General features: G+C 48.7%; 1 protein-coding gene and 1 long non-coding RNA gene across 3 annotated transcripts in view; one reads left to right on the top strand and one right to left on the bottom strand.

The window, feature by feature from the left end:
• LOC115094629 overlaps positions 1–8136 on the bottom strand; it is a 44756-nt gene extending 36620 nt beyond the window's left edge. The window contains exon 1 of the long non-coding RNA XR_003857600.1: positions 8077–8136. This is a non-coding gene — a long non-coding RNA (uncharacterized LOC115094629). The remainder of the gene's footprint in view (positions 1–8076) is intronic.
• A 108-nt stretch (positions 8137–8244) lies between these two features.
• The window catches only part of SMARCA1 (SWI/SNF related, matrix associated, actin dependent regulator of chromatin, subfamily a, member 1), an 856940-nt gene continuing 842097 nt past the window's right edge, over positions 8245–23087 (top strand). For both annotated transcript variants that reach the window (XM_029607880.1, XM_029607879.1), the window contains exon 1: positions 8245–8316. In XM_029607880.1, the coding sequence (XP_029463740.1) occupies positions 8293–8316 (24 nt within the window). In that variant the 5' untranslated portion in view covers positions 8245–8292. The remainder of the gene's footprint in view (positions 8317–23087) is intronic.

The raw sequence follows: 23087 nt of genomic DNA, 5'->3' as shown, positions 1-23087 counted from the left end.
GAAAGGTGTATAGCAGGGTCCCTAGAGGCCACGGCTGAACCAGGGCGTCAATCCCGTGAGCGAACGGATCTCACTTGCGGCTGAAGTATCTGGGTACTTGAGCATTGGACCTGTCCGCTAGTAGGTCCATGTCCGGAGTCCCCCACTGATCCACAATCATCTGGAAGGCTGTGGGGGACAGCTGCCATTCTCCCGGATTTAGGCTTTCCCTGCTGAGGAAGTCTGCCGTGGTGTTGTCCCTTCCGGCAATGTGGACGGCGGAGATGTCCTGGAGATTCGCCTCTGCCCAAGCCATCAGCGGGGCTATCTCTAGGGACACCTGTTGGCTTCTGGTTCCGCCCTGTTGGCGTTGTCGGACATTACTCTGCTCTGTTCCGCAGTTGCAAGCAAATCGCAGGCAAGCTAACCGGACTGCCCGTGCCTCTAGGCGGTTGATGTTCCACCCCGACTCTTCCCTGTTCCACCGCCCTTGGGCGGTGAGCTCTTCGCAGTGTGCTCCCCATCCGCTCAGGCTGGCATCTGTGGTGAGCAGGGTCCACGTGGGGGAGGAAATCTTCGTCCCCCTGCTCGTGTGGTCAGACTGCAACCACCACCGTAGCTGGGCCCGCACTCTGGCGGGTAGAGGTAGATGCACGGAGTAATTCCGGAAGCGTGGGCTCCATCGAGAGAGGAGGGAGCGTTGCAGTGGTCTCATATGGGCCCGTGCCCATGGTACCACTTCCAGGGTGGATGCCATGAGACCGAGAACCTGCAGATAATCCCAAGCTATGGGCCGGCTGGCTCCCATCAAGGACCGTAGACGAGTCTGGAGTTTTAACCTTCTCTTGCCGGTGAGGCTGACTGTGTCTGCCTGGGTGTCGAACCGGACTCCCAGGTATTCCAGTGATTGGGAAGGCTGTAGGCAACTCTTGTTTAGGTTGACTACCCATCCCAGGCTTTCCAGAAGGGAGATCACTCTGTTGGTTGCCCGATGGCTCTCCTCTCGTGATTTCGCCCTGATCAGCCAATCGTCTAGGTAGGGATGGACAAGGATTCCTTCCCCTCTGAGCGCCGCTGCTACCACAAAGATCACCTTGGTGAAGGCCCGCGGCGCCGTGGCTAACCCGAAGGGCAAAGCCCGGAATTGGAAGTGCCGTCCCAGAACCTTGAAGCGTAGGTAGCGCTGATGATCCCAATGGATCGGGATATGCAGGTAGGCTTCCGACAAGTCTAAGGCCGTGAGAAATTCCCCTGGCTGTACTGCGGTCTTGACTGAGCGCAGAGTTTCCATGCGAAACCTCGGGACCTTTAAGTATCGGTTGACTGACTTGAGGTCCAAATCGGGTCGGAAAGTGCCCTCTTTCTTGGGTACCATGAAATAAATGGAATAGTGCCCAGAATCCATTTCCCAGGCAGGTACTGGGATTATGGCTTTCAAGGACATGAGCCTCGCCAGGGTAGCTTCCAATGCCGCCATCTTGTGGATTGGACCCGGAGATTCCACAAGCCTGTCCGGAGGGATGTGATGGAAGTCCAGATAATACCCCTCTCGGATGATGGCGAGGACCCACTGGTCCGACGTAATCTCAACCCATCTGGGGTAGAAGAGGGTTAACCTGCCCCCTATGGCTTCGTCCCCCGGATGGATCGGCTGATTCTCATTGTGAGGTGCGGCCGGGACCTGAACCCGAGCCAGCTCCCCTCTTGTGCTGCTTGGTCCGAAAGGACTGGTTCCTGGCCTGAGGACGAGGTGCCTGGTAGCGACTCCTATAGGGAGTGAAGCGTTGGGAGCTTCTACCTCTGGAGGGCCTCGGAAAGGTGCGCTGGTTCCTCTTGGACCTGTCTTCCGGCAGCCGAGGTACTGGAGAGGCGCCCCATGTGCTGGCCAGTTTATCTAGGTCGCTGCCGAACAGAAGAGAACCCTTGAACGGCATTCTGGTGAGACGTGTCTTAGAAGGAGCATCGGCTGACCAGTTCCTTATCCAGAGCTGCCTCCTGGCCGCTACTGATGATGATACCCCCTTAGCTGTCGTACGGACTAGGTCGGAGGCGGCATCCGTGAGGAACGAGAGAGCTGACTCCATGTCCGCTGCCGGGGCATTGTTCCTGGCCTGTGACAGACAGGAACGCGTCACCACTGTGCAGCAAGTTGCGATCCGCAGAGACATAGCTGCCACCTCAAAGGTTTGTTTCAGGATGGCGTCCAGTCGTCGGTCATGAGCCTCCTTGAGGGCCGCCCCCCCCCCTCCACTGGAATGGTAGTGCGCTTGACCACAGCGCTAACTATGGCGTCCACCTTAGGGCACGCCAGCATATCCTTGATTGCCGGGTCCAGGGGGTACATGCCAGACAGGGCCCGACCCCCTTTGAATGAGGCCTCCGGCACATTCCACTCCAAATCGATCAGCTGTTGTGCCGCTTGCAGGAAGGGGAAATGGCGTGCCGTCGGACGAAGACCCTCCAGCAGGGGGTTCTGATTGGATGCCCCCATGGTGCTGGGGCCAGGAATAGCCAGCTCCGTCAGGCACTGAGAAACCGGGTCAGAGAGATCTTCCTTGGGAAAGAACCGCCGCATAGTTCGATATGACTCTATCCCCGAGGGAAGTTCCCCCTCCTCGGGGAGTCCGGACTCGTCCTCCGAGACATCAGGATCCGCACGAGCCGGACTACCCGGAGGTGGGTGCCCGCGGTAAGGACGAGAGGGTCCAGGGGCAGGGGCAGCCGGGGCAGCAGGGCCTGGACGGGAAACCGACTGCATCTGTACAAAGGCGTGGATCCCCTTAAATAAGTCCACCCAGGAAATGGAAGCGGTCTCTAGCCGTCGGGGTACCAGGTCCCCCAGGATTCCTGGCTGTTTGAGACGGCCCGCTAGATCTGGGGTGGCCCCTGGGGAACTGTCGGCATACCTCGGTTGAGACTGGTCCTGCCCGAGGCTCCCACGGCCTCCTCACATTGGGCACAAAGGGAGTCTGCCTCCTCGCTCTGTGTGGCTCTAAGATGGCATGCTGAGCACAGGCCAAGAGCTTTTACGCCGGAATCAGGAGGTGCCGCCTCTGGAGACGCTGGGGCGGTTAAGTGTTCCATCGCGTCTTGTGAATGCAGGGCGCCGGCGCTTATGCAATATGCTGCCAATAATATGCGCTCAATAATATGCGTTCAGCAATATGCACTCAATAATATGCAATATGCGCTCAATAATATGCGCTTAATAACATGCGCTCAGCAGTATGCGCTCAATAATATGCACTCGATAATATGCGCTCAATAACATTGGGAATGAATGCCTAATAGCCTCATTCATGTGCATTTGCATGTGATGATCACTATTAGATTCACTCCCCGCGTTGGAAGCACGTTGAATATGCGCTAATCCCCTTATTGCATTACGGGATTGATTAGCAACTATTCTACCAGTGTCCAACTGCTGCGCTCGGCTCAGCCCACCGTATTGCATTGACACCATGGAGCATCCTGCCCGCCTGCGCTAGTTACACGCTCCCACCAAATGCAAGAACCTGCGGGCGGGAGAGAGAGACGTGAGAGCGCGTGGGAAAAGCGACCGAGCAGGAGAAAAAAGTACGAGCGTGCGCGCCCGGCCACAGCAGCGTCTGAAGGGGGAGAGAGGAGAGTGGGTGCCCTACCCGCGACTGAAGGGGGAGTGCGCGTCCGTCCACAGCAGCCCGCGACAGATGTGTCTGAAGGTGGAGAGAGGAGAGTGCGCGTCCGGCCACAGCAGCCTGCGACAGAAGCATCTGAAGGGAGAGAGAGGAGAGTGCGCGCCCAGCAGAAGCGTCGGAAGGGGGAGAGATGAGAGTGCGCGCCCGGCAGAAGCGCCTGAAGGGGGAGAGAGGAGAGTGCGCGCCCGTGCACAGCAGCCCGCGACAGACGCGTCTGAAGGGAGAGAGAGGAGAGTGTGCGCCCGGCCATAGCAGCCCTCGTCTGAAGGGGGAAGAGGAAAGTGCGCGCGCCGGGAGAAGCCTCCGAGCACGAGAGAGGAATGCAAACGAGCTCGCGCCAAGCCATAGTAGCCCGCCACAGAGGCGTCTGAGGAGGGGAGGGAGAGAGGAGAGTGTGCGCGGCGACTGCGACTTGCGCGCTCCCCCTGTTTCTGAGTGGGGTAGTGGGAGGGACGGCGGCGGCGAATTTGCGGCCTGCTCGCAGGGAAGGCGGAGGCGGACTGGGCCTGCGGAGTCGCCATGGATCCGACCAGCGAAACCTGGGGAGGCATGGACACAGCGTCCGACGAGGAACTGCCCTCTACCTCCCGGGAGCCGGCCTGCGAGGAGGTAACGGGCGAGGGGGGTAGAAGAAAGCGGCTTTGCCGCCCTCCTTCCGTGGGGGTAAAAGTCGTGGCGGGAGCAGAACTTTCGCGTTTCAGCCGCGGCAGGAAAGATGAATGATGGCGGGAAAGGGAGCAGACGGGTCGCGCTCGGGGTCGGCTCCTAGGGCTTCGCCACTCTCACCGCCAAGTGAGATTTTTCACTGGTTAATGAAGGAATGTTTGTGTGTTACTGTTGCATTTTCTGTCCGCCCAGCACCGGCATTTGCCTGCTGGCATCTGTGCCTGCTCCGGCAATATTAACCTGCCTTCTCCTTACCCAAAGACACCCCCCTACCCTCTTTGGGGGGGGGGGGGGAACCCTCCAATGATAAAATCCCACTGCGCTGGTAGAATTGGTAAATGGGTGCTTTTCGGGATTTTTGCTAGGAAGGGCGCAAGGCCAACAACGATTTAAGAAACAAACCCGATCTGGAGCTATAGTAGGCAGGCTGTGCGTCTTACGAGGACCAGATGTCAAGTGGCTTCATGTTATCGGTGAAAGCTGGGCACAAGAGTTGTTCGGTGAAAACCCCTCCGCCCCGGGAAGTTTGGCCTTGAGAAGCCATATCGTTATGGCATATTATGGGAGTCTTGTGGCATTTGAAGGCAATTCTGAAAGGCGAATGAATCCTGCTCCCGGGAAAGTAGACCTGTTCTCTAGAGAGCTGCTCTGCAATGAACAAAATAGGGACTGTCTTTACAAGTTTGATACTTTATGGAGGCCTTCTTTTGGAAGACATTTAAAAATATTTCCTATGGAAAATCCAGTGCGTCATTGCTGATGTGAATACAGTCAACAAGATGTGGTTTTATGTAGGAAATAAAATTTCCATTTTAAAGATGTATTTGTATAGTATACTAAACCAGCATGTTATCACCAATTACATACAGATAGGAGTACCTACTTCTGAAAACTTATAAGTGCCCCCATTTTCCTGTGTCAGATTTTTCAAGATTCTTTGGCAAGAGTTAGCAAATTCTGTGGTAGATTTTTCAAAACTCTGCCGCAATTGCATGGCAAATTTTGCATTTTTGCATATTAAAATGTATTCTTTAAACTTTATAAAATGGTCATTTCTGTGTCAAGTTAATTTGATTCTTTATTAGAGGAAAAGGGTTCTTACTGCTTGGGGCTGAGGCAGAAAGAAGGGATCTTTAAATGGGGAATGAGGGGATCTGAGGAGGAGTAGATTGTAAGGAATGGAAGTACAAAGTGAGGAGAGTATGGGGGAAGCAGGGAGGAATGAGGGGAGAAAAAGATTGGGGATGGGAGTGGAAGAAAAGGAGAGAAGAGGAAGAGGAAAGGGGTTCTGGGTGGAGAAGGGAAGATATGGATGATGTTGGAGAAAGGAGGAGGATAGATTGGGGATGGAAGGGAAGACCTGAGATTTATTTCAGGGGGCGGGGGAGGGGGACAGGTAATGGATCTAGAGAGAGGAGAGTGAAGTCCCTTTCCTGGCCCCAGCTGTGCCACCCCTATCACAGTCCCCAGCCCTTACTTTCTCTCCTTTAGTTCTTTTATTGTCCTCATCCCTGCTCATATATACACCCCCCATATACCTTTCCCAAGCTTCTTTCACATACCCCATCCCCTTTTTCCCTTATCCCGCAGCCTCTCCCTATTTTAAACAATCACCTGCATCTATTTTCATTATCCTCACCTCCATCCTCTAATAACCCCCATGCCTTCCAAACTCTCAGGCCTATCCTATAAACGGGTCGATACAGTACAGTGCGCTCCGACGGAGCGCACTGTTAGCCAGCTCTGGACGCGTGTTTTCGCTTACCCCTTATTCAGTAAGGGGAGGAAACCACGCGGCCCACCCGCGGCACCTAATAGCGCCCTCAACATGCAAATGCATGTTGAGGGCGCTATTAGGTATGCGCGCGGGATACACGGATCGATACTGTAAAACCGCGGGAGAGCAGACGAACGCCCGCTCTCCCGGCGCACGCACCGGCCCTTCGCCGGTACGAGCGATCCAGTATGCAAATGAGGTGACGCGGTGCAAACGAGGAAAAGGAGGCGCTAGGGACACTAGCGCGTCCCTAGCGCCTCCTTTTTGACAGGAGCGGCGGCTGTCAGCGGGTTTGACAGCCGATGCTCAATTTTGCCGGTGTCGGTTCTCGAGCCCGCTGACAGCCACGGGCTCGGAAACCGGCAAAATTGAGCGTCCGGTTTTCGGCCCGACAGCCGCGGGCCGAATTAAAATTTTTATTTTTTACTTTTTTTTACTTTTCGGGACCTCCGACTTAATATCGCTATGATATTAAGTCAGAGGGTGCACAGAAAAGCAGTTTTTACTGCTTTTCTGTGCACTTTCCTGGCACCGGAAGAAATATGTGCAGCTTGGCTGCACATTTTACTTACTGTATCCCGCGCGCATACCTAATAGGGCCATCAACATGCATTTGCATGTTGAGGGCGCTATTAGGTGCCGCGTGGTTTCCTCCCCTTACTGAATAAGGGGTAAGGGAAAACACGCGTCCAGAGCTAGCTAACAGTGCGCTCCGTCGGAGCGCACTGTACTGTATCGACCTGACAGTAAGTAAAATGTGCAGCCAAGCCGCACATTTTACTTTCAGAAATTAGCGCCGACCCAAAGGTCGGCACTAATTTCTTCCGGCGCCAGGAAAGTGCACAGAAAAGCAGTAAAAACTGCTTTTCTGTGCACCCTCCGACTTAATATCATAGCGATATTAAGTCGGAGGTCCCGAAAAGTAAAAAAAATAAAAAAATAAAAATTTGAATTCGGCCGGTGGCTGTCGGGCCGAAAACCGGACGCTCAATTTTGCCGGCGTCCGGTTTCCGAGTCCGTGGCTGTCAGCAGGCTCGAGAACCGACGCCAGCAAAATTGAGCGTCGGCTGTCAAACCCGCTGACAGCCACCGCTCCAGGCCAAAAAGAGGCGCTAGGGACGCGCTAGTGTCCCTAGCGCCTCCTTTTCCTCGTTTGCACCGCGTCACCTCATTTGCATACTGGATTGCTCGCACCGGCGAAGGGCCGGTGCGTGCGCAGTGTGAGAGCGGGCATTCGTCCGTTCTCCCGCGGTTTTACAGTATCGATCCGTTAGTGCGGCCGCGTTTACCCTGCTCCTAAGCCGCTTTTAACTCACGTTCGGGCCGCGTTAGCCCTTCCTGCGATCCCGAATCCCCTTTAACCTACTCCTACCGCGTCCTAAATTCCCCGGGCAACCCCTTCCGCCCGCGGCATGTATATTGCATGCAAACGAGCGAATTAGCTCGATATTGCATGCAAACGAGCCAATTAGCTATTTCCTAGCATCCCCTAACCGCGCCCGGACTATCGCTACCTTTCCCTGCCGTTTTGTCGCGCGTTTAACCTGCAAACTTACCGCCTACCCTGACCCCTGCGGTAGAGGCAGGGGTAAGGGTAGGTGGCAAGCTTTCCCCCAGCCCCCGCTCACCTGCCCCGGCCGCGATCATGGGTGCTGGTCTCCGTGGCAGCCCCAGTCCTCTCCCCTCCTCCCGAAGCCAAAAAAAAAAAAAGCTTTTTTTTTTTTTGGCTTCGGGAGGAGGGGAGAGGACTGGGGCTGCCACGGAGACCGCTTTCCCCCGTGCAAGTAAGTTGCTTCGCCGCTGAGTTCTCTCCTCCTCCCGGAGCAGGGCGCGAAAAGCAGCCTTGCTCCCGGGAGGAGGTGAGACTGACAGCGGCGAAGCAAAACAAAGAAATCGAAAAAAACCAAAAGCAAGTCGCTTCGCCGTGAAGCGACTTGCTTTTGCATCCCCGATCGGATTTCTCCTGCCTAAACTTACTTTTTTTGCAGGCGTCCGGTCCATCTGAAGGTATCTTCCCCTCCCCCTGGGTAAGATGGCTGCCAGCACGGGGGAAAGCGGCCCCTGTGCATTCAATTGGCTGCTCAAGACGTGACGTCACGACGTTTGGCGTCACGGCAGCCAATTGAATGCACAGGGGCCGCTTTCCCCCGTGCTGGCAGCCATCTTACCCGGGGGAGGGGAAGATACCTTCAGATGGACCGGACGCCTGCAAAAAAGGTAAGTTTAGGCAGGAGAAATCCGATCGGGGATGCAAAAGCAAGTCGCTTCACGGCGAAGCGACTTGTTTTTGCTTTTGGTTTTTTTCGATTTCTTTGTTTTGCTTCGCCGCTGTCAGTCTCACCTCCTCCCGGGAGCAAGGCTGCTTTTCGCGCCCTGCTCCGGGAGGAGGGGAGAACTGACAGCGGCGAAGCAACTTACTTGCACGGGGGAAAGCGGTCTCCGTGGCAGCCCCAGTCCTCTCTCCTCCTCCCGAAGCCAAAAAAAAAAAAAGCTTTTTTTTTTTTTGGCTTCGGGAGGAGGAGAGAGGACTGGGGCTGCCACGGTGACCGGCACCCATGATCGCGGCCGGGGCTTTTTTCGTTTTATTTTATTTTTCTTCGCCGATGTCAGTGTCTATTCTACCCTCCTCCTGGAGCAAGGCTGCTTTTCGCGCCCTGCTCCGGGAGGAGGGGAGAACAGACACTGATATCGGCGAAGCAACTTCCTGGTATCTGTCATTTCAAATGACATTTGAAATGACAGATACCAGCGTGGCGTGAAGCCTTAGGCCCGCGCACCCAGGATACTGTATAGGCGCTCTATCCAGTATCCTGGGTTGCGCGGGCCTAAGGCTTTTCGGACGCGGTTTACATTTACATATAATTAGGGTTCAGGATCGAGCGGTAGGTGAGCTGCACTGTGCGGGCGGTAACCGCGGGTGCCGTAGGCACTAACGCAGCTCTTCCTACCGCACGGTACTGGATAGGCCTGTCTGTAATAACTTCCTCTTTTCCCCAGCCTCTCTTGTAACTCATTCCTTTCTTCTCCCCCTCTAACTTCTGTAATAACTTTTATTCCCCTTCCCTGTTCATCTAGCCCAATAACACCCCCCCCCCCCCCCCCGTACTGGTCACTGCAAGGAGGATACAGGCTGCTGCTTTCAACCATGGGGCTGTACAACATCCTACTGTTGAAAGAAGCAGTCAGGCCAGCTGGCAGGAGGAGGGCAATGTGGCTGGATCAGTGTGGCCAGATATACTATTATCCACTTCCTCCTCCTCCTCACCCAAGCAGGCAGGCAGGCATTCTTGCACGGGGAGGGGACGGGGAGGGGGAGGTAAGTGGAGCAGGAGGAGGTTTGGCATCATCCTTACCAGCAGACAAAGCTGGATCCAGCTTCCTGGTTTCCCATAGGGAACTGCACATTCCTCTGGAAGGGGCAGATTTTGCAGCTCTTCCTATGCCTGCAGAATCATGGGAGACCATGGGCTTTGTTTATAATCTGAATGGGTACTTGCAGCAATGGGAGATAATATTCACTATGACCTCTTTTTTTTTTTTTTAATTTTATTTTTCTAATTTTCATAATTCAAAGCAAGTGTTAACTTACTTACAGAAAAAAGAAATACAATACGTTTACATCTTGTATCCATTTACACACAGCTGAAACATTTCCCATTCAAAAATTACATATTGCATTTCACCATAAAGAAGAAACATAGGGTGCTGCCAGGAACAGAAATTTAAGGAAGTTTCAAAAATAACTATACATACAGGTCGATACTGTAAGACCGCGGGAGAGCGGACGAACGCCCGCTCTCCCGGCGCGCGCACCAGCCCTTCGCTGGTGCGGGCGATTCAGTATTTAAATGAGGTGACGCGGGAAAAACGGGGAAAAGGAGGCGCTAGGGACACTAGCGCGTCCCTAGCGCCTCCTTTTTGTCAGGAGCGGCGGCTGTCAGCGAGTTTGACAGCCGACGCTCAATTTTGCCAGCGTCGGTTCTCGAGCCCGCTGACAGCCACGGGCTCGGAAACCGGACGCCGGCAAAATTGAGCGTACGGTTTTCAGCCCGACAGCCGCGGGCCGAATTCAAATTTATTTATTTATTTATTTTTTTTAACTTTTTTTTTACTTTTGGGGACCTCCGACTTAATATCGCTATGATATTAAGTTGGAGGGTGCACAGAAAAGCAGTTTTTACTGCTTTTCTGTGCAGTTTCCTGGCGCCGGCGCCGACCTTACTGGATCCCGACCTTACTGGATCCAGTAAGGTCGGCGCCGACCTTACTGGATCCCGCGCGTATACCTAATAGGGTCATCAACATGCATTTGCATGTTGAGGGCGCTATTAGGTGCCGCGGGTGGGCCGCGTGTTTTCCTCCCCTTACTGAATAAGGGGTAAGGGAAAACACGCGTCCAGAGCAGGCTGACAGTGCGCTCCGACGGAGCACACTTTACTGTATCAACCTGATAGTTTGCATGTATTGAGCTTAACGTAGCCAAAGGTACACACATTTTTTGTTCCAAGTCTAAGGCTGAACTATGGAGGGAACTATTACCCTCCTTGCATTGAGAAAGGATTTCAACTGTTCAGGATACTGGAAAGAAAATATATCCTTAGCGGATTTTACGATACACTTACATGGGTATTTTAAAACATAAGAAAAACCCATTGCTATTACTTGAGATCTCATTACAAGGAATTCTCGTCTCCTGTTTTGTGTAACAGGTGCATAATCAGGAAATACCCGTATTTGTAACCCACGAAACTGGTTTTGTATATTCTTAAAATACCGTTTCATTATTTTTGTAAGATCTTTTTCAGAAATAAAAGAAACCATTAAAGTAGCAGTTTCATAGTATTCCATGGCTGAATCTTCTAGAAATCTTGTTAGATTCCCTTCAGTTACATTTACCTGCAAGAAATTCCTGTCTTTATTTTTATTCAACACCGGAAGGTAATATAATTTATTAACTAAGGGGATTTCTCCCTCTTGAAATTTCAGAATTTCCACAAAGTATTTTTTTATTGTAGTACAAGGAAGTTCTCCAACTATTTTTGGAAAATTTAAGAATCTTAAATTTAAATGTCTGGAATAATTTTCCAAAAATTCCAGCCTCCTTGAAACCATACTAATGTCCTTTATTATCTTCACGTTGCAGTCCTGGGTATTCTTTATTTTAACCTCAATTGTTCCCAATCTTGGTTTTATTTCTTCTAACTGGTTTTCACAAACCCCCAATTTCTGTTCAACAATTTCCAAGTTGTCCTGAAAGTTGCCTATCAAATTCACCAACGCCGCCATAATGTCCCAAATTGCGTCTAAAGTTATTTTATCTGGCTTTGAGGGCATTTTAAAACGGGGTTTCAGCAAAATCTCACCCGTTTTTAGCACCGGAGATATTCCGGCCAGTTGGTTCTCCTTCTCAGAAGCCGTAGGCATATCTCCCAGGATTTCAGTGTCCTCAATCCCAATCGGAGTTGATACGGGGGGCACAGCCAAATTTTCTGCCCCTGATGTTCCTGAAGTTCCGGGGATCACTGAATCCTGTTTCGATGCTTCGGCTTCTACCACCCTCAGACCTCCCCGTGCTGAGCCCGCAAAGACAACGTCATCTGTCTGCGTCTCAGCTGCCTCCGGGTGGGAGGGGGAGAATGCAATTTCGGGCTTCCGAGGAACTGGGGGGCTGAGAGTTACATCTCCAGGAGAGGCCATTGCTTCCTCGGTGGCTCCCTCAGCGGAGTTCGCTCCCCCAATTTCAGGTACCTTAGCGGACGCGTAGGTTGTTATTAACCGCTGAGTAGCTGTTAGCGCTGAATCCGAGGGATAGATACGGAGCTTGCCCTTCCGTTTTGCAGGCATCTTAGCAGAAAAATATTGCAGTATCGGAGCTCAGCGTTTACACGTCTGCCTACGCCGCCATCATGAATCCCTCCACTATGACCTTTAATAGCAGGATTTGAACCTAGGTTTCCTGGTTTTCAGTTCATTTTTGTAATCACTAGACCACCCACTCTCATAGCAAAGGCCTTAACTTTTTATAAGTTACTGAAAATCTTTAAGATATTGCTTAATCATGGGAAGGCACGTTCAGGCTGATGCAATATCATGTGCTGAGGCTCGCGCACAGGTTAACCCGCAGTTGGACGTGCATTTTGGATGCAAGTCCATAATCTCTTATGCAATAAGGGTAAGGATTAGCACGTCCAAAATGTGCATCCAAACCAGTGTGTAGCTAATAGTGCTCATCACATGTAAATGCCTCGTTGATAAGGCTAGTAGCTATTTCCTCCTTATGTAAAAAATAATTGTTTGCCCAATGTGCACATTTTTACCCTCAAAAATTAACCCCAGCTCTGGAGCTGGTGTTAAGTCTTGAGGAGTCCCAATAAGAAAATACTGCTTTTCTATAGTTCCTACAACTTAATATCATGGCGATATTAAGTTGGAAGAAACAAAAAAGGAGTAATCTAAAAAATAAAATTTAAATAAAGTATTGTCGGCGGTCAGGTTAGGAAAACAGATGCTCAATTTACAAGCGTTCATTTTCCCTATCCCGTGCACAGCCACTTCTGGGCTCCCGATGCCATGGACATGCTAGGGATGCACAGTTTATCCCTAGCACATCCTTTTTAGCGTGGCGGCTCATTTCCTTATTGCATCAAGCACCCAGGAGAGGTGCAGCCAAGCCGCACATTTTGCTTTCAGAAATTAGCGCCTACCCAAAGGTAGGCGCTAATTTCTTCGGGCACCGGGAAAGTGCACAGAAAAGCAGTAAAAACTGCTTTTCTGTGCACCCTCCGACCTAATATTAAGTCGGAGGTCCCGAAGGGTAAAAAAAAAATAAAAAAATTTGAAGTCGGGTCGAAAACCGGATGCTCAATTTTGCCGGCGTCCAGTTTCTGAGCCCGTGGCTGTCAGCGGGCTCGAGAACCAACGCCGGCAAAATTGAGCGTCAGCTGTCAAACCCTCTGACAGCCGCCGCTCTGGTCCAAAAGGAGGCGCTAGGGACGCGCTAGTGTCCCTAGTGCCTCCTTTTGCCTATTTTTACTGCCGGGCCTCATTTAAATACAGAATCGAGCGCACAGGAGAGTGGCCTTTACCGTATCAGTCCGTGAGTCAGGTCCTGGAACCCCACTAATAGTCCCTAGATAGGGCAGTAGCAGACCAGGTATTCCATGGACGGAGTATACCTGTGATAGCTCTGTTTGCATTTTCTCTCAATAGAAGGGTCTCGATAACTAGCTGCAGATACTCTCACCCTAAATTGGAGTCAGGGCTTTCTGTAAGCATATCCTGTACTTCCTCTGATTGCAGGACCTTACAGAAGCTCAGTAGAGATGAGGAAATTAGGATCCTCCAGAAGTAACACTCCTGAAATGTCATGATTTTAGTGGTTGTCATTTTGGCATGCAGAGTTGGGGAGCTCCAGGCCCTAGTGACTTATCTTCCTTATACAAAAAGTTTTACAATAAGGTGGTTTTATGCATGCATCCTAAGTTTCTGCCTATGGTTGTGTCAAGAGTCCACAAGGGTGAATGAACATTGCAGTTTAGATTGCAAGGGAACTATAGCCTATCTGGGGTGGACTGAAGCCCTCGGATAAGCCATTTAACATTTTGTTTGTTTTGAAACCAGTAAGCTTGGAATTGCAGTAGTCAAGTTCTCTATTTCTGCTTGGTTGGTAGATTGCTTCTCCCTGTGTTACGCTGAGGTAGGCCATATTAAAGCTCAGTGTTCAAGCCATGACACTGTTAGTAGCCTACCTGAGATCTGCCCTTGTTGAATAGGGCAACAAAGTTGCAATGTGGAACTCTCTTCACACTCTCTAGTTCACACTAGTTCTGGCCATCTCTCATGTTGTTTTGGTTCCAGATTGCCTTAAAACTAAACAGGAAATATTAGGATGGCTTATTACTTCCAAAAACTGCATCCCATTGGTACTGTTTTTAATTTTTTAATTTTTTAAATTTCCTTTTTTTTTTTTGTTATGGGACAGCCTGTAGCTTGGGATTCTCCATGTGTGAAGACTGCCATCCTGCTTGACCTTGGAGAAAGTGGAGTGACTTACCTGTAACAGTGGGTTCTCTGAGGACAGTTCTCATAAAACCATCTCACATCCCCTTGGAGTTGGTTTCTTCAAGTTTTAGCTTTATTATGGACTTCTTCAAGTTTTAGCTTTATTATGGGAAGTGGGGGAGCAGCCAGGGCTCCATGTGATCACTGGGGCATACTCAAAGCTTCTAAAAACTTTGATATCAAAGTTCCATGTTAGGCTCCATCTGATGTCACCCATGGGTGAGGACTGACATCCTGCTGTCCTTGAAGAACTCCGTTAAAGGTAAGTAACTCTTTTAAGAATATAAAAAATGCCATTCTAAATCAGACCAAAGAACCATCAAGCCCAGCATACTATCTCCAACAGTGGCCAATCCAGGTTCTTATTTTCCTCGCAGTGGTGCTGGTGGGTGCTTTGCATTGGACCACTGAGTTAGGGGTATTTGTAGGCTTAAAAAAAATCTGAAGTTTTAGATGTATGTAGGAATCTCCAAGGTTCTTAGATGGGGCCTTGTCATATAAAAAAGGTCTGCTAATCAATTTAGATATTTGGGAGTTCAGATACATAGAGATGCTGCTAAAATGTACTACTGTAATGTGAACAAAAAAGAATAGATGCCTTAATCTTTTCCAAATATTTATTAGAGTAGAGATGTAGTCATACTGGAATGTGAAGCCCTTGCTGCACTTGATATACACTAAATTAGAGATGTGGCATACTTTTTCTCAGAGTATCTTGGTAGGATATCTCTGTTTAACATGATGGAGCTACCAAGATGACTATATAGTTTTCAAATGGTGACATTTCTGCTTGAGAGGAGGGATAGATTATATTTTGACAACATTTTTCTGGAACAGTAAGAAACCCAGATTAACCTTGAAGTCTCTAATGAAGGGTGCCTGGCACTTTTGGACCTATGTTTATAGAATTGTTTTTTGATTCAAAGGGAATTGGCCATATGATATGAATTTAGTGACATCTCTAAATTTAGTCAGACATTCGCTTTACCCTTTATAAATTGATATATATATTACATTTATTTATTTATCGAGTTTTATATACTGTCATTCGGGATTGCCATCACAGCATTTATTTATTTTATTTATTTATAATATTTTATATACCGCCGCTCATCAAAGATATCAGGTCGGTGTACAGTGAACAAGAACTTACGCCGGAGCGTTATACATTTAACAAGGTTATACAAGCGTTATACATTTAACAGGGTTATACAAGCGTTATATATTTAACAAAGGTAAGTATAAAAATATTTGATACATAAAAACAAGTAGAAGCTTTTAAAAACAGATCTATCATTTAGGTATAGCTTGGCTGAGCTGGGTTAAAAAGAACTGGAGAGTAGAGGGATACTAGTAAAAGGGATGGGGTTAGGGAAGAGTTAGGAGGAGAAGGAGTTCTAATTTAGAGGTGGAGAGAGGGGGGAGATAGCACTTCGAATGCAATTAAGAGCAATTATATGGAAGGGTATTTACAGTAGCCACAGAAAAAGGAGAAATTCAAGATGATGTATAGAACTGGGGCATATAGAGGAGAAGAAAGAAATATATATTTCAAGTATAGGCATGTGTGAATAGCCATGTCTTGAGTTTTTGCTTGAATGTTTTAGGAGATGGCTCAAGGCGCAGTTCGGTGGGCATGGTATTCCATAACAGAGGGCCAGCATAGGAAAGCGCTCGTGCTTTGGTGGAGGCATGGTTATATAGTTTGGGCGAGGGGGTCTGTAAAGTGGCGAGGTATTGATTTCTAGTAGGTTTGATAGAAGTTTGAAATAGTAGTGAGTTATTAAACCATTTCATTTCAGGATTGTGGAGGGCTTTATGGATAAGTGTTAGGGTCTTGTAATGTATGCGAGATTGGATGGGGAGCCAGTGTAACTCCTTCAAGACTGGCGTAATATGTTCCTTTGAGTTAGTGTTAGTAAGGATATGGGCTGCGGTATTTTGCAGGATTTGTAAGGGGCGGATTGCATTTTTGGGTAGGCCTAGGAGGAGTGAATTGCAATAATCTGTTTTCGAGAACAGCATGGCTTGTAGAACTGTCCGGAAATCAGTTGCGTGAAGCAAGGGTTTCAATTTTTTGAGTGTATGTAATTTGTAAAAACACTCTTTAAGGATTGCACTAATAAATTTTTTGAGGGTCATTTGGTCGTCAATAATGACTCCTAGGTCTCGGACTTGGTGGGAGAATTGTATGTGCGTCGATGTTATAGGTGAGGTAGGAGAGGTATGTGATAGGGTGGGAGGAGAAATGATCATGAGTTCTGTTTTTGTGGAATTGAGGGCAAGTTGTAAGGAGGTTAATAGATTATTGATAGAAGCAAGGGTGGTGTCCCAAATTTCAAGGGCTTTGGGTATGGATTCCGTTATTGGAATAAGAATTTGTACATCATCAGCGTACAAAAAGTGTGGAAGCTTAAGGTTGGCGAGGAGATGGCAAAGCGGTAAAAGATAGATGTTAAAAAGGGTAGATGAAAGTGAAGAGCCTTGAGGGACTCCTTGCTTCAGGGGGATTTCTTTTGATATGTGGTTGCCAATTTTGACTTTATAGTTACGATTGGATAGGTAAGAAGTAAACCAGTTATGGGCGGTACCAGTTATTCCAATCTCGTGTAGGCGTTGGAGAAGAATTTGGTGGTTAACGGTATCAAAAGCCGCTGAGATATCCAGGATCACTAGAAGATGAGGTTGATTTTTATCTAGGCTTTTGAGAAGGTAATCGGACAGTGATAAGAGAAGAGTTTCGGTACTGTGTAATTTTCGAAATCCGTATTGCGAGGGAGAGAGGATTTGGTGTTCTTCTAAATAGTCACTAAGTTGTCGGTTGATAGTTTTTTCTAGGACTTTAGCGATAAATGGGAGATTAGAGATTGGGCGGTAATTGGCAAGGTCTAATGGGTCGAGCTTGGGTTTTTTTAAAGTAGGTTTAAGGATAGCAAATTTGAGAGAGTTGGGCACTTGCCCAAATTCGATGGATGCATTGATAATGTTAGAGATAGGGCTGGCTATTAGATCAGGGACAGTGAGGAGGAGTTTTGTGGGGATGGTATCAGAGGGGTGAGAGGAGGGTTTAGCTTTTTTGAGTAGGGATTCAATTTCAGATGTAGCTGTGTTTTCAAAGATTGTAAGCTGAGGTGCAGAGTCTTTTATGTGACAGAGGTTATGGCATTGGGGCATGTGGGAATTGTGGGGGAAGCGTGTCATAATTTTGTTAATTTTGTCCTGAAAGAACGAGGCCAGTTGTTCGCATTTGATTTTGGCTTCTTCTTCTGGGATGATATTTGGAGTGAGGTTAGTAAGTGAAGTGACATATTCGAATAGCACTTTTGGATTGAATTGAAATTGGTGTATTTTACCTGCGTAGTAATTCTTTTTAGCATTGTTGATCATCTCACTATAGTTTTGCAGCAAAGTTTTGTAACGTGCAAATAGAGTCGGTGAGGGTTCTTTACGCCAATTTTTTTCAGCTTTTCTAAGGGCTTGTTTTAAGTCTTTTAGTGTAGGGGAGTACCAGGGTTTTTTTGTATTTTTTTGAGAGGAGAATTTTTTTGTAATGAGGGGGCAAATGTTATTAGCAATTGAGAGGGTGTATTCATTCCATGATGTTAAAGCAGTATCAGCATTTGATAGATCAAGGTTAAACTGTGTGTTGGATAGAGCTGTGGTAAGCTCATCTCTATTGCATATCTTTCGGTATTGTATGGTGGTAGTGCTGATTGGGAGGGGCGGAGGTCTTTGTAAAGTGTTGGAAGTTCTTATGATATAGTGGTCAGACCATGGGATGGGTGTACATGATAGAGAATCAGTTACGAAGTGACGGTTGATAAATATGAGGTCGAGTGAGTGACCAGCTTTATGTGTGGGCATGTTTATGATTTGCTTGAATCCTAGTGATTTCATGGCTTCCAGGAATGAGGAGCAGCTAGGTGTAAGGGGTGTTGTGTTGACATGGAGATTAAAGTCTCCTAGAATAATGGCTGGGGAGTCGATGGAGATATTTTTAGCTATGTATTCAATTAGAGAAGAAGGGTTGTTATTAAGCATGTTAATATATGTGATCTTAAGGTTGTTATTAAGCATGTTAATATATGTGATCTTTGGTCTTTGCAGAGTAGTTTCATAATCCGAGTTCTTTGGAGGACTCGGAGAACGTGTTTATGGAAGCAATGGAGCCATTAGGTGACACTCCACCCTATTCTATTAAATCTTTTTCTCCAGAAATGCAGAAAAGCAAGTTTGCTTACCGTAAACGGTGTTTCCATAGATAGCAGGATGAATTAGCCATGCTGTCGTGGGATCTGTCAGTCAGGTCCGGGAGGCGGAGCTACCAAAGTGATGTCAGAGCTTTCCTTTGAGGCTGCGTGTGGTTTCCCGCGCTCGGATCAACTCTCCTCAGCTGTGATAAAGCAAGCGTGGTCGTAGGGTACGACGGTAGACTGTGCAGGGAGGTGGGCAGGTCAACATGACTAATTCATCCTGCTATCTACAGAGACACCATTTATGGTAAGCAAACTTGCTTTTTCCCGTCAATAACAGGGCTGAATTAGCTATGCTGTCGTGGGAGTCCGAAGCTCCCTAACATGCAATAATGTCCGTCCCAGTTTGGCATCTTCCCCTGTCTGCTGGTCTAAGCAGTTATGGGAGGTGAATGTGTAAAGAGACACCCACGTGGCGGCTTTACAGATGTCTAGCGGTGGAACGTGTTTCAAATGAGCCAGCGAAGCTGCTACTGCTCTGGTTTGATGAGCCGTGAGACGAGACGGTAAGTCAATCTGCCGTTTGTTATAGCAGAAAAGTATGCACTGAGTAATTCAACTAGAGATAGTTCGTTTAGCTATTGGTAGTTCAGAGGCATTTGGATTGAAAGAGACAAATAGTTGTGAGACTCTGTTAGGGGATTGGGTTCGTTGCTTATAGTAAGCCAATGCCCTCTTGCAGTCCAATGTGTGTAGAAGTTTCTCACGTTTGTTCTGATGCGGCTTCGGGCAGAATGTAGGTAATTCAATAGATTGGTTGAGATGAAAGTGAGATACCACCTTCGGTACAAAGGTAGGATGGGTGCGAAGGAGCACTTTATCGTGGTGAAACCGAAGATATGGAGTATAATGCCCCAAGGCTTGTAACTCACTTAACTCGCCGAGCTGAGTTGATCGCAACTAGGAAAACTACTTTCCAAGTGAGGTATTTGAGATGTGCCGCGTCCATTGGTTTGAATGGGGCCAGTATCAACTGTTCCAGTACCAGATTGAGGTTCCATGGCACGGAGGGTTTTTACTATTGGAGGCCGAAGGTGAGTAAGCCCCCTGAGGAATCACGAAACCATTGGATGATGATAGATCGGATGTCCCTCGTAGTCAGTGAAACGCAGCTATAGCACTAAGGTGGACTTGAACAGAAGCCGTGGCAAAGCCTGCTACTTGCAAGGTATGTAGATACTTCAGAAGCATGTCCGGGGGGCATATGAGTGGATCCACCCCATTTGACGTGCACCACGTCGCATATCGTTTCCATTTGAAGTGATAGCTGCGTCTTGTGGACAGCTTCCTGGAGGCCAAAATTATGTTTTGTACAGAAACTGAAAATCCCTGTTCAGCGAGAAGGAGCCGCTCAATCTCCACGCCATCAGATGTAAAGAGGCGTGGAACGGATGCAGGAGAGAGCCCTCCTCTTGTGATAGTAGGTCTTCTTGATTTGGTAAGTGGAAGGGCTCCGCTGTGGATAGTTGGAGAAGGTGCGTGTACCATGGTTGATGCGGCCACGCAGGTGCGATCATAATCAATTGTGCTTCGTCTTGCATGCACTTTTGTAGTGTTTTGGTGATAAGAGGAATGGGGGGAAACGCGTACATTAAGGTTTCCGTCCATGGAATGAGAAAGGCATCCTTGGCCAGACCGAGTAGAAGCGAGGCCGTTTCCGGTTGGCTTCTGTGGTGAAGAGGTCTATCGTTGGTGTTCCCCACTTCGGAAGATCTCCTCTGCTATGATTGGGTTGAGAGACCATTCGTGGGGGTGAAACGCTCTGCTTAATTTTTCTGCCCTGGTATTGGAGATTCCCGGTAAGTAGGTTGCTTGCAACTGAATTGAGTGTTTGCCAGCCCATGACAGAATGGTGAGGGCTTCTTTGCAGAGGAACCATGAGCCTGAGCCACCTTGTTTATTGATGTAAAACATGGCTACTTGGTTGTCCATGTAGACCATCACTCGATGACCTCGAAGGTGCGATACAAAGGTCTTTAATGAGTAGCGTATCGCTCGAAGCTCTAAGAGGTTGATTTGATATGATTGCTCCTGTTGTGTCCACAGACTTTGTGTCTGCAGGTGATCGAGATGCGCCCCCCCAGCCTTTGCGGGAGGCATCCATGGTGACAACGGCATTGTGAGGTAACAGTAAAAATGGAGCACCCTTGCTGAGCGTCCGTATGCGTAGCCACCAGTCGAGTTCGTTGCAGATGGCTGATGTTAGGGATACAGTCTTCGTCAGTGGTTGGGAATGTTGGTGCCATTGGCGTTTGAGATCCCATTGGATGTGGCGCATGTGTAGTCTGGTCGTAGCCACCGCATGAATGGCCTCTGCCATGTGTCCCAACACTGTTAGAATTTGCCGGGCCGAAGGCGTCTGGATACGGCGTAAGCTCCGGAAGAACTGACGCTTCATGGTGCATCTGTCATGTGGCAGGAACACTCTGTGTTGTATCGTGTCCAACAGGGCTCCTATAAACTGAAGCCTTTGGGCAGGCTGCAGATGGGATTTTTCGTAGTTGACGATGAGGCCTAACTGGTCGAGGTGGAAGATCGTATCCTGTAGCGTCTGAGGGTCTGACGCTATCAGGAGCCAATCGTCCAGGTAAGGAAAAATTATAATTCCCCGTTGACGGAGGAACACCACCACCACTGCCATGCACTTGGTGAATATCCTGGGTGCTGCTGAGAGGCCGAAGGGAAGTACCCTGTATTGGAAGTGCTGGCCCTGAACTTGAAAGGATAGGGGCACTCCATGAAGTTAGCATGGGGCACATTTAAAACTAATCGGAGAAAGTTCTTTTTTACTCAACACACAATTAAACTCTGGAATTTGTTGCCAGAGGATGTGGTTAGTGCAGTTAGTATAGCTGTGTTTAAGAAAGGATTGGATAAGTTCTTGGAGGAGAAGTCCATTACCTGCTATTAAGTTCACTTAGAGAATAGCCACTGCCATTAGCAATGGTAACATGGAATAGACTTAGCTTTTGAGTACTTGCCAGGTTCTTATGGCCTGGATTGGCCACTGTTGGAAACAGGATGCTGGGCTTGATGGACCCTTGGTCTGACCCAGTATGGCACTTTCTTATGTTCTTATTGCCAGGAGGAAGGATGCATTGGAATATGAGTGTACGCATCCTTGAGATCCAAAGCCGTGGGAGGAATCGGGGGTAAGATGGACTTGAGGGATATCATCTTGAATTTTTCCTTGACTATGAATTTATTGAGGTCTCGGCGATCCAAGATGGGACGGAGATCCCCAGATTTTTTTGGAATGAGGAAATATGGGGAGTAGAACCCTGTGTCATGGTTGGATGGAAGATGCAATGGATTGCCTATTGATGAAGTAAGGTCGACACTTCCTTCTGCAACTGCACGAGGTTGGATCTGGGCCCCCTGGATGTCAGGTGGGGCAGGGGTGGTAAACTCAGGAAGGGGATTCGGTATCTGGAACGGACGATGTCCAGAACCCACTGAATCCGATGTGATCGTTTCCCACTGCTGAAGGTGAGCTGTTATGCCTCCTGCTAGAACTGTTGTGATGGTGGTGGAGCAAAGTCTAAAAAGATGGGTTGGACTTCGCTGCGGTAGCTGGCGGTTGTGCTGCTGGACGCTGGGGGTTTTGACGGCCTCTGCGGTTCTGAGGGGCTTGTGGTTGCTGTCATGGAGGAGGGTGATACGGCGGCATCCTATAAGAAATGTATGGACGGTACGGACGGCACTGGAAAGACAATCTCCTCTTCGGGGTATAGTAGCCCCTCGAGGTTGGGTAGGACTGAATGGCGGTGAGAGATTGCACCGCTACCGATTGTTCCTTCAGCTGTGCTATTGTGTCCTGGAACTGGGGGCCAAAGAGGTTGTCCCTTTTGCAGGGCAGATTGGCCAGTTTGTCATGGACGTCAGGTCTTAAAGAGCTAGCGCGAAGCCATGCAACTCTGCATGCTGCAATAGTCCCCGCCGAAACCCTAGAAGAGGCCTCAAAACTCTCGTATATGGTACGGAGTAGATGTCTGATGGCTTCTTCGACGTCTATAGTACGACAGGATCTGCTGGAGTGTGAGGTTGTGACTCCGAACCTTGTTTAAGGCGCTATATACAGTCATATATGTACTGAATAATGTAAAACTGATGATGACTTATCCGGGCAGTTAACATGGAGGCTTGAAATGTTCTCTTAGCAAAGTTGTCTAAAGATTTCAAGTCTCGTCCAGGTGGTGTGGAGGAATGAATTTTTGATTTTTTTTTTTGGTATGCGCCATAGCGGATTCTACCACCACGGAGGCGTGAGGTAGTTGAGTAGGGGAATAATAGGATGACTTTTGCATTTTAAAAGTAAGGTCCGTTTTCCGGGAGACTGCCGGTAGTGGGAAAGGTGACTCCCACGAACGCTCAAGAACCGAATCCAGCACCTTATGCGGTGGCAGAGCTGTGGGTTCCTCCGGAAGGTCGAAGATCTTTAGTAATCCTAGGGTGTCCGCTCTAGGATTCAGTATCTTTTGAATGTCCAGGTTGAGAGCCTTCCCCATCTTTTCCAGAAATTTGGGATAAGTAAGGTCCTCGGGTGGAGAGTACGGTTCAGCCGGTTGTTCCTCTGGTTCCGAGGGATATCCCGTCGACGTGTCAGGAGTGGAAGGGTGACCCGTTGGTGAGGTGGGATGGGAAGGAAAATCCTCTGGTGGTGGTAATGTGGTG

The sequence above is a fragment of the Rhinatrema bivittatum genome, chromosome 6 (assembly GCF_901001135.1).
Source record: "Rhinatrema bivittatum chromosome 6, aRhiBiv1.1, whole genome shotgun sequence".
In the NCBI taxonomy this organism is placed as follows: domain Eukaryota; kingdom Metazoa; phylum Chordata; class Amphibia; order Gymnophiona; family Rhinatrematidae; genus Rhinatrema; species Rhinatrema bivittatum.
This window is presented reverse-complemented; position numbering and strand designations above follow the sequence as displayed.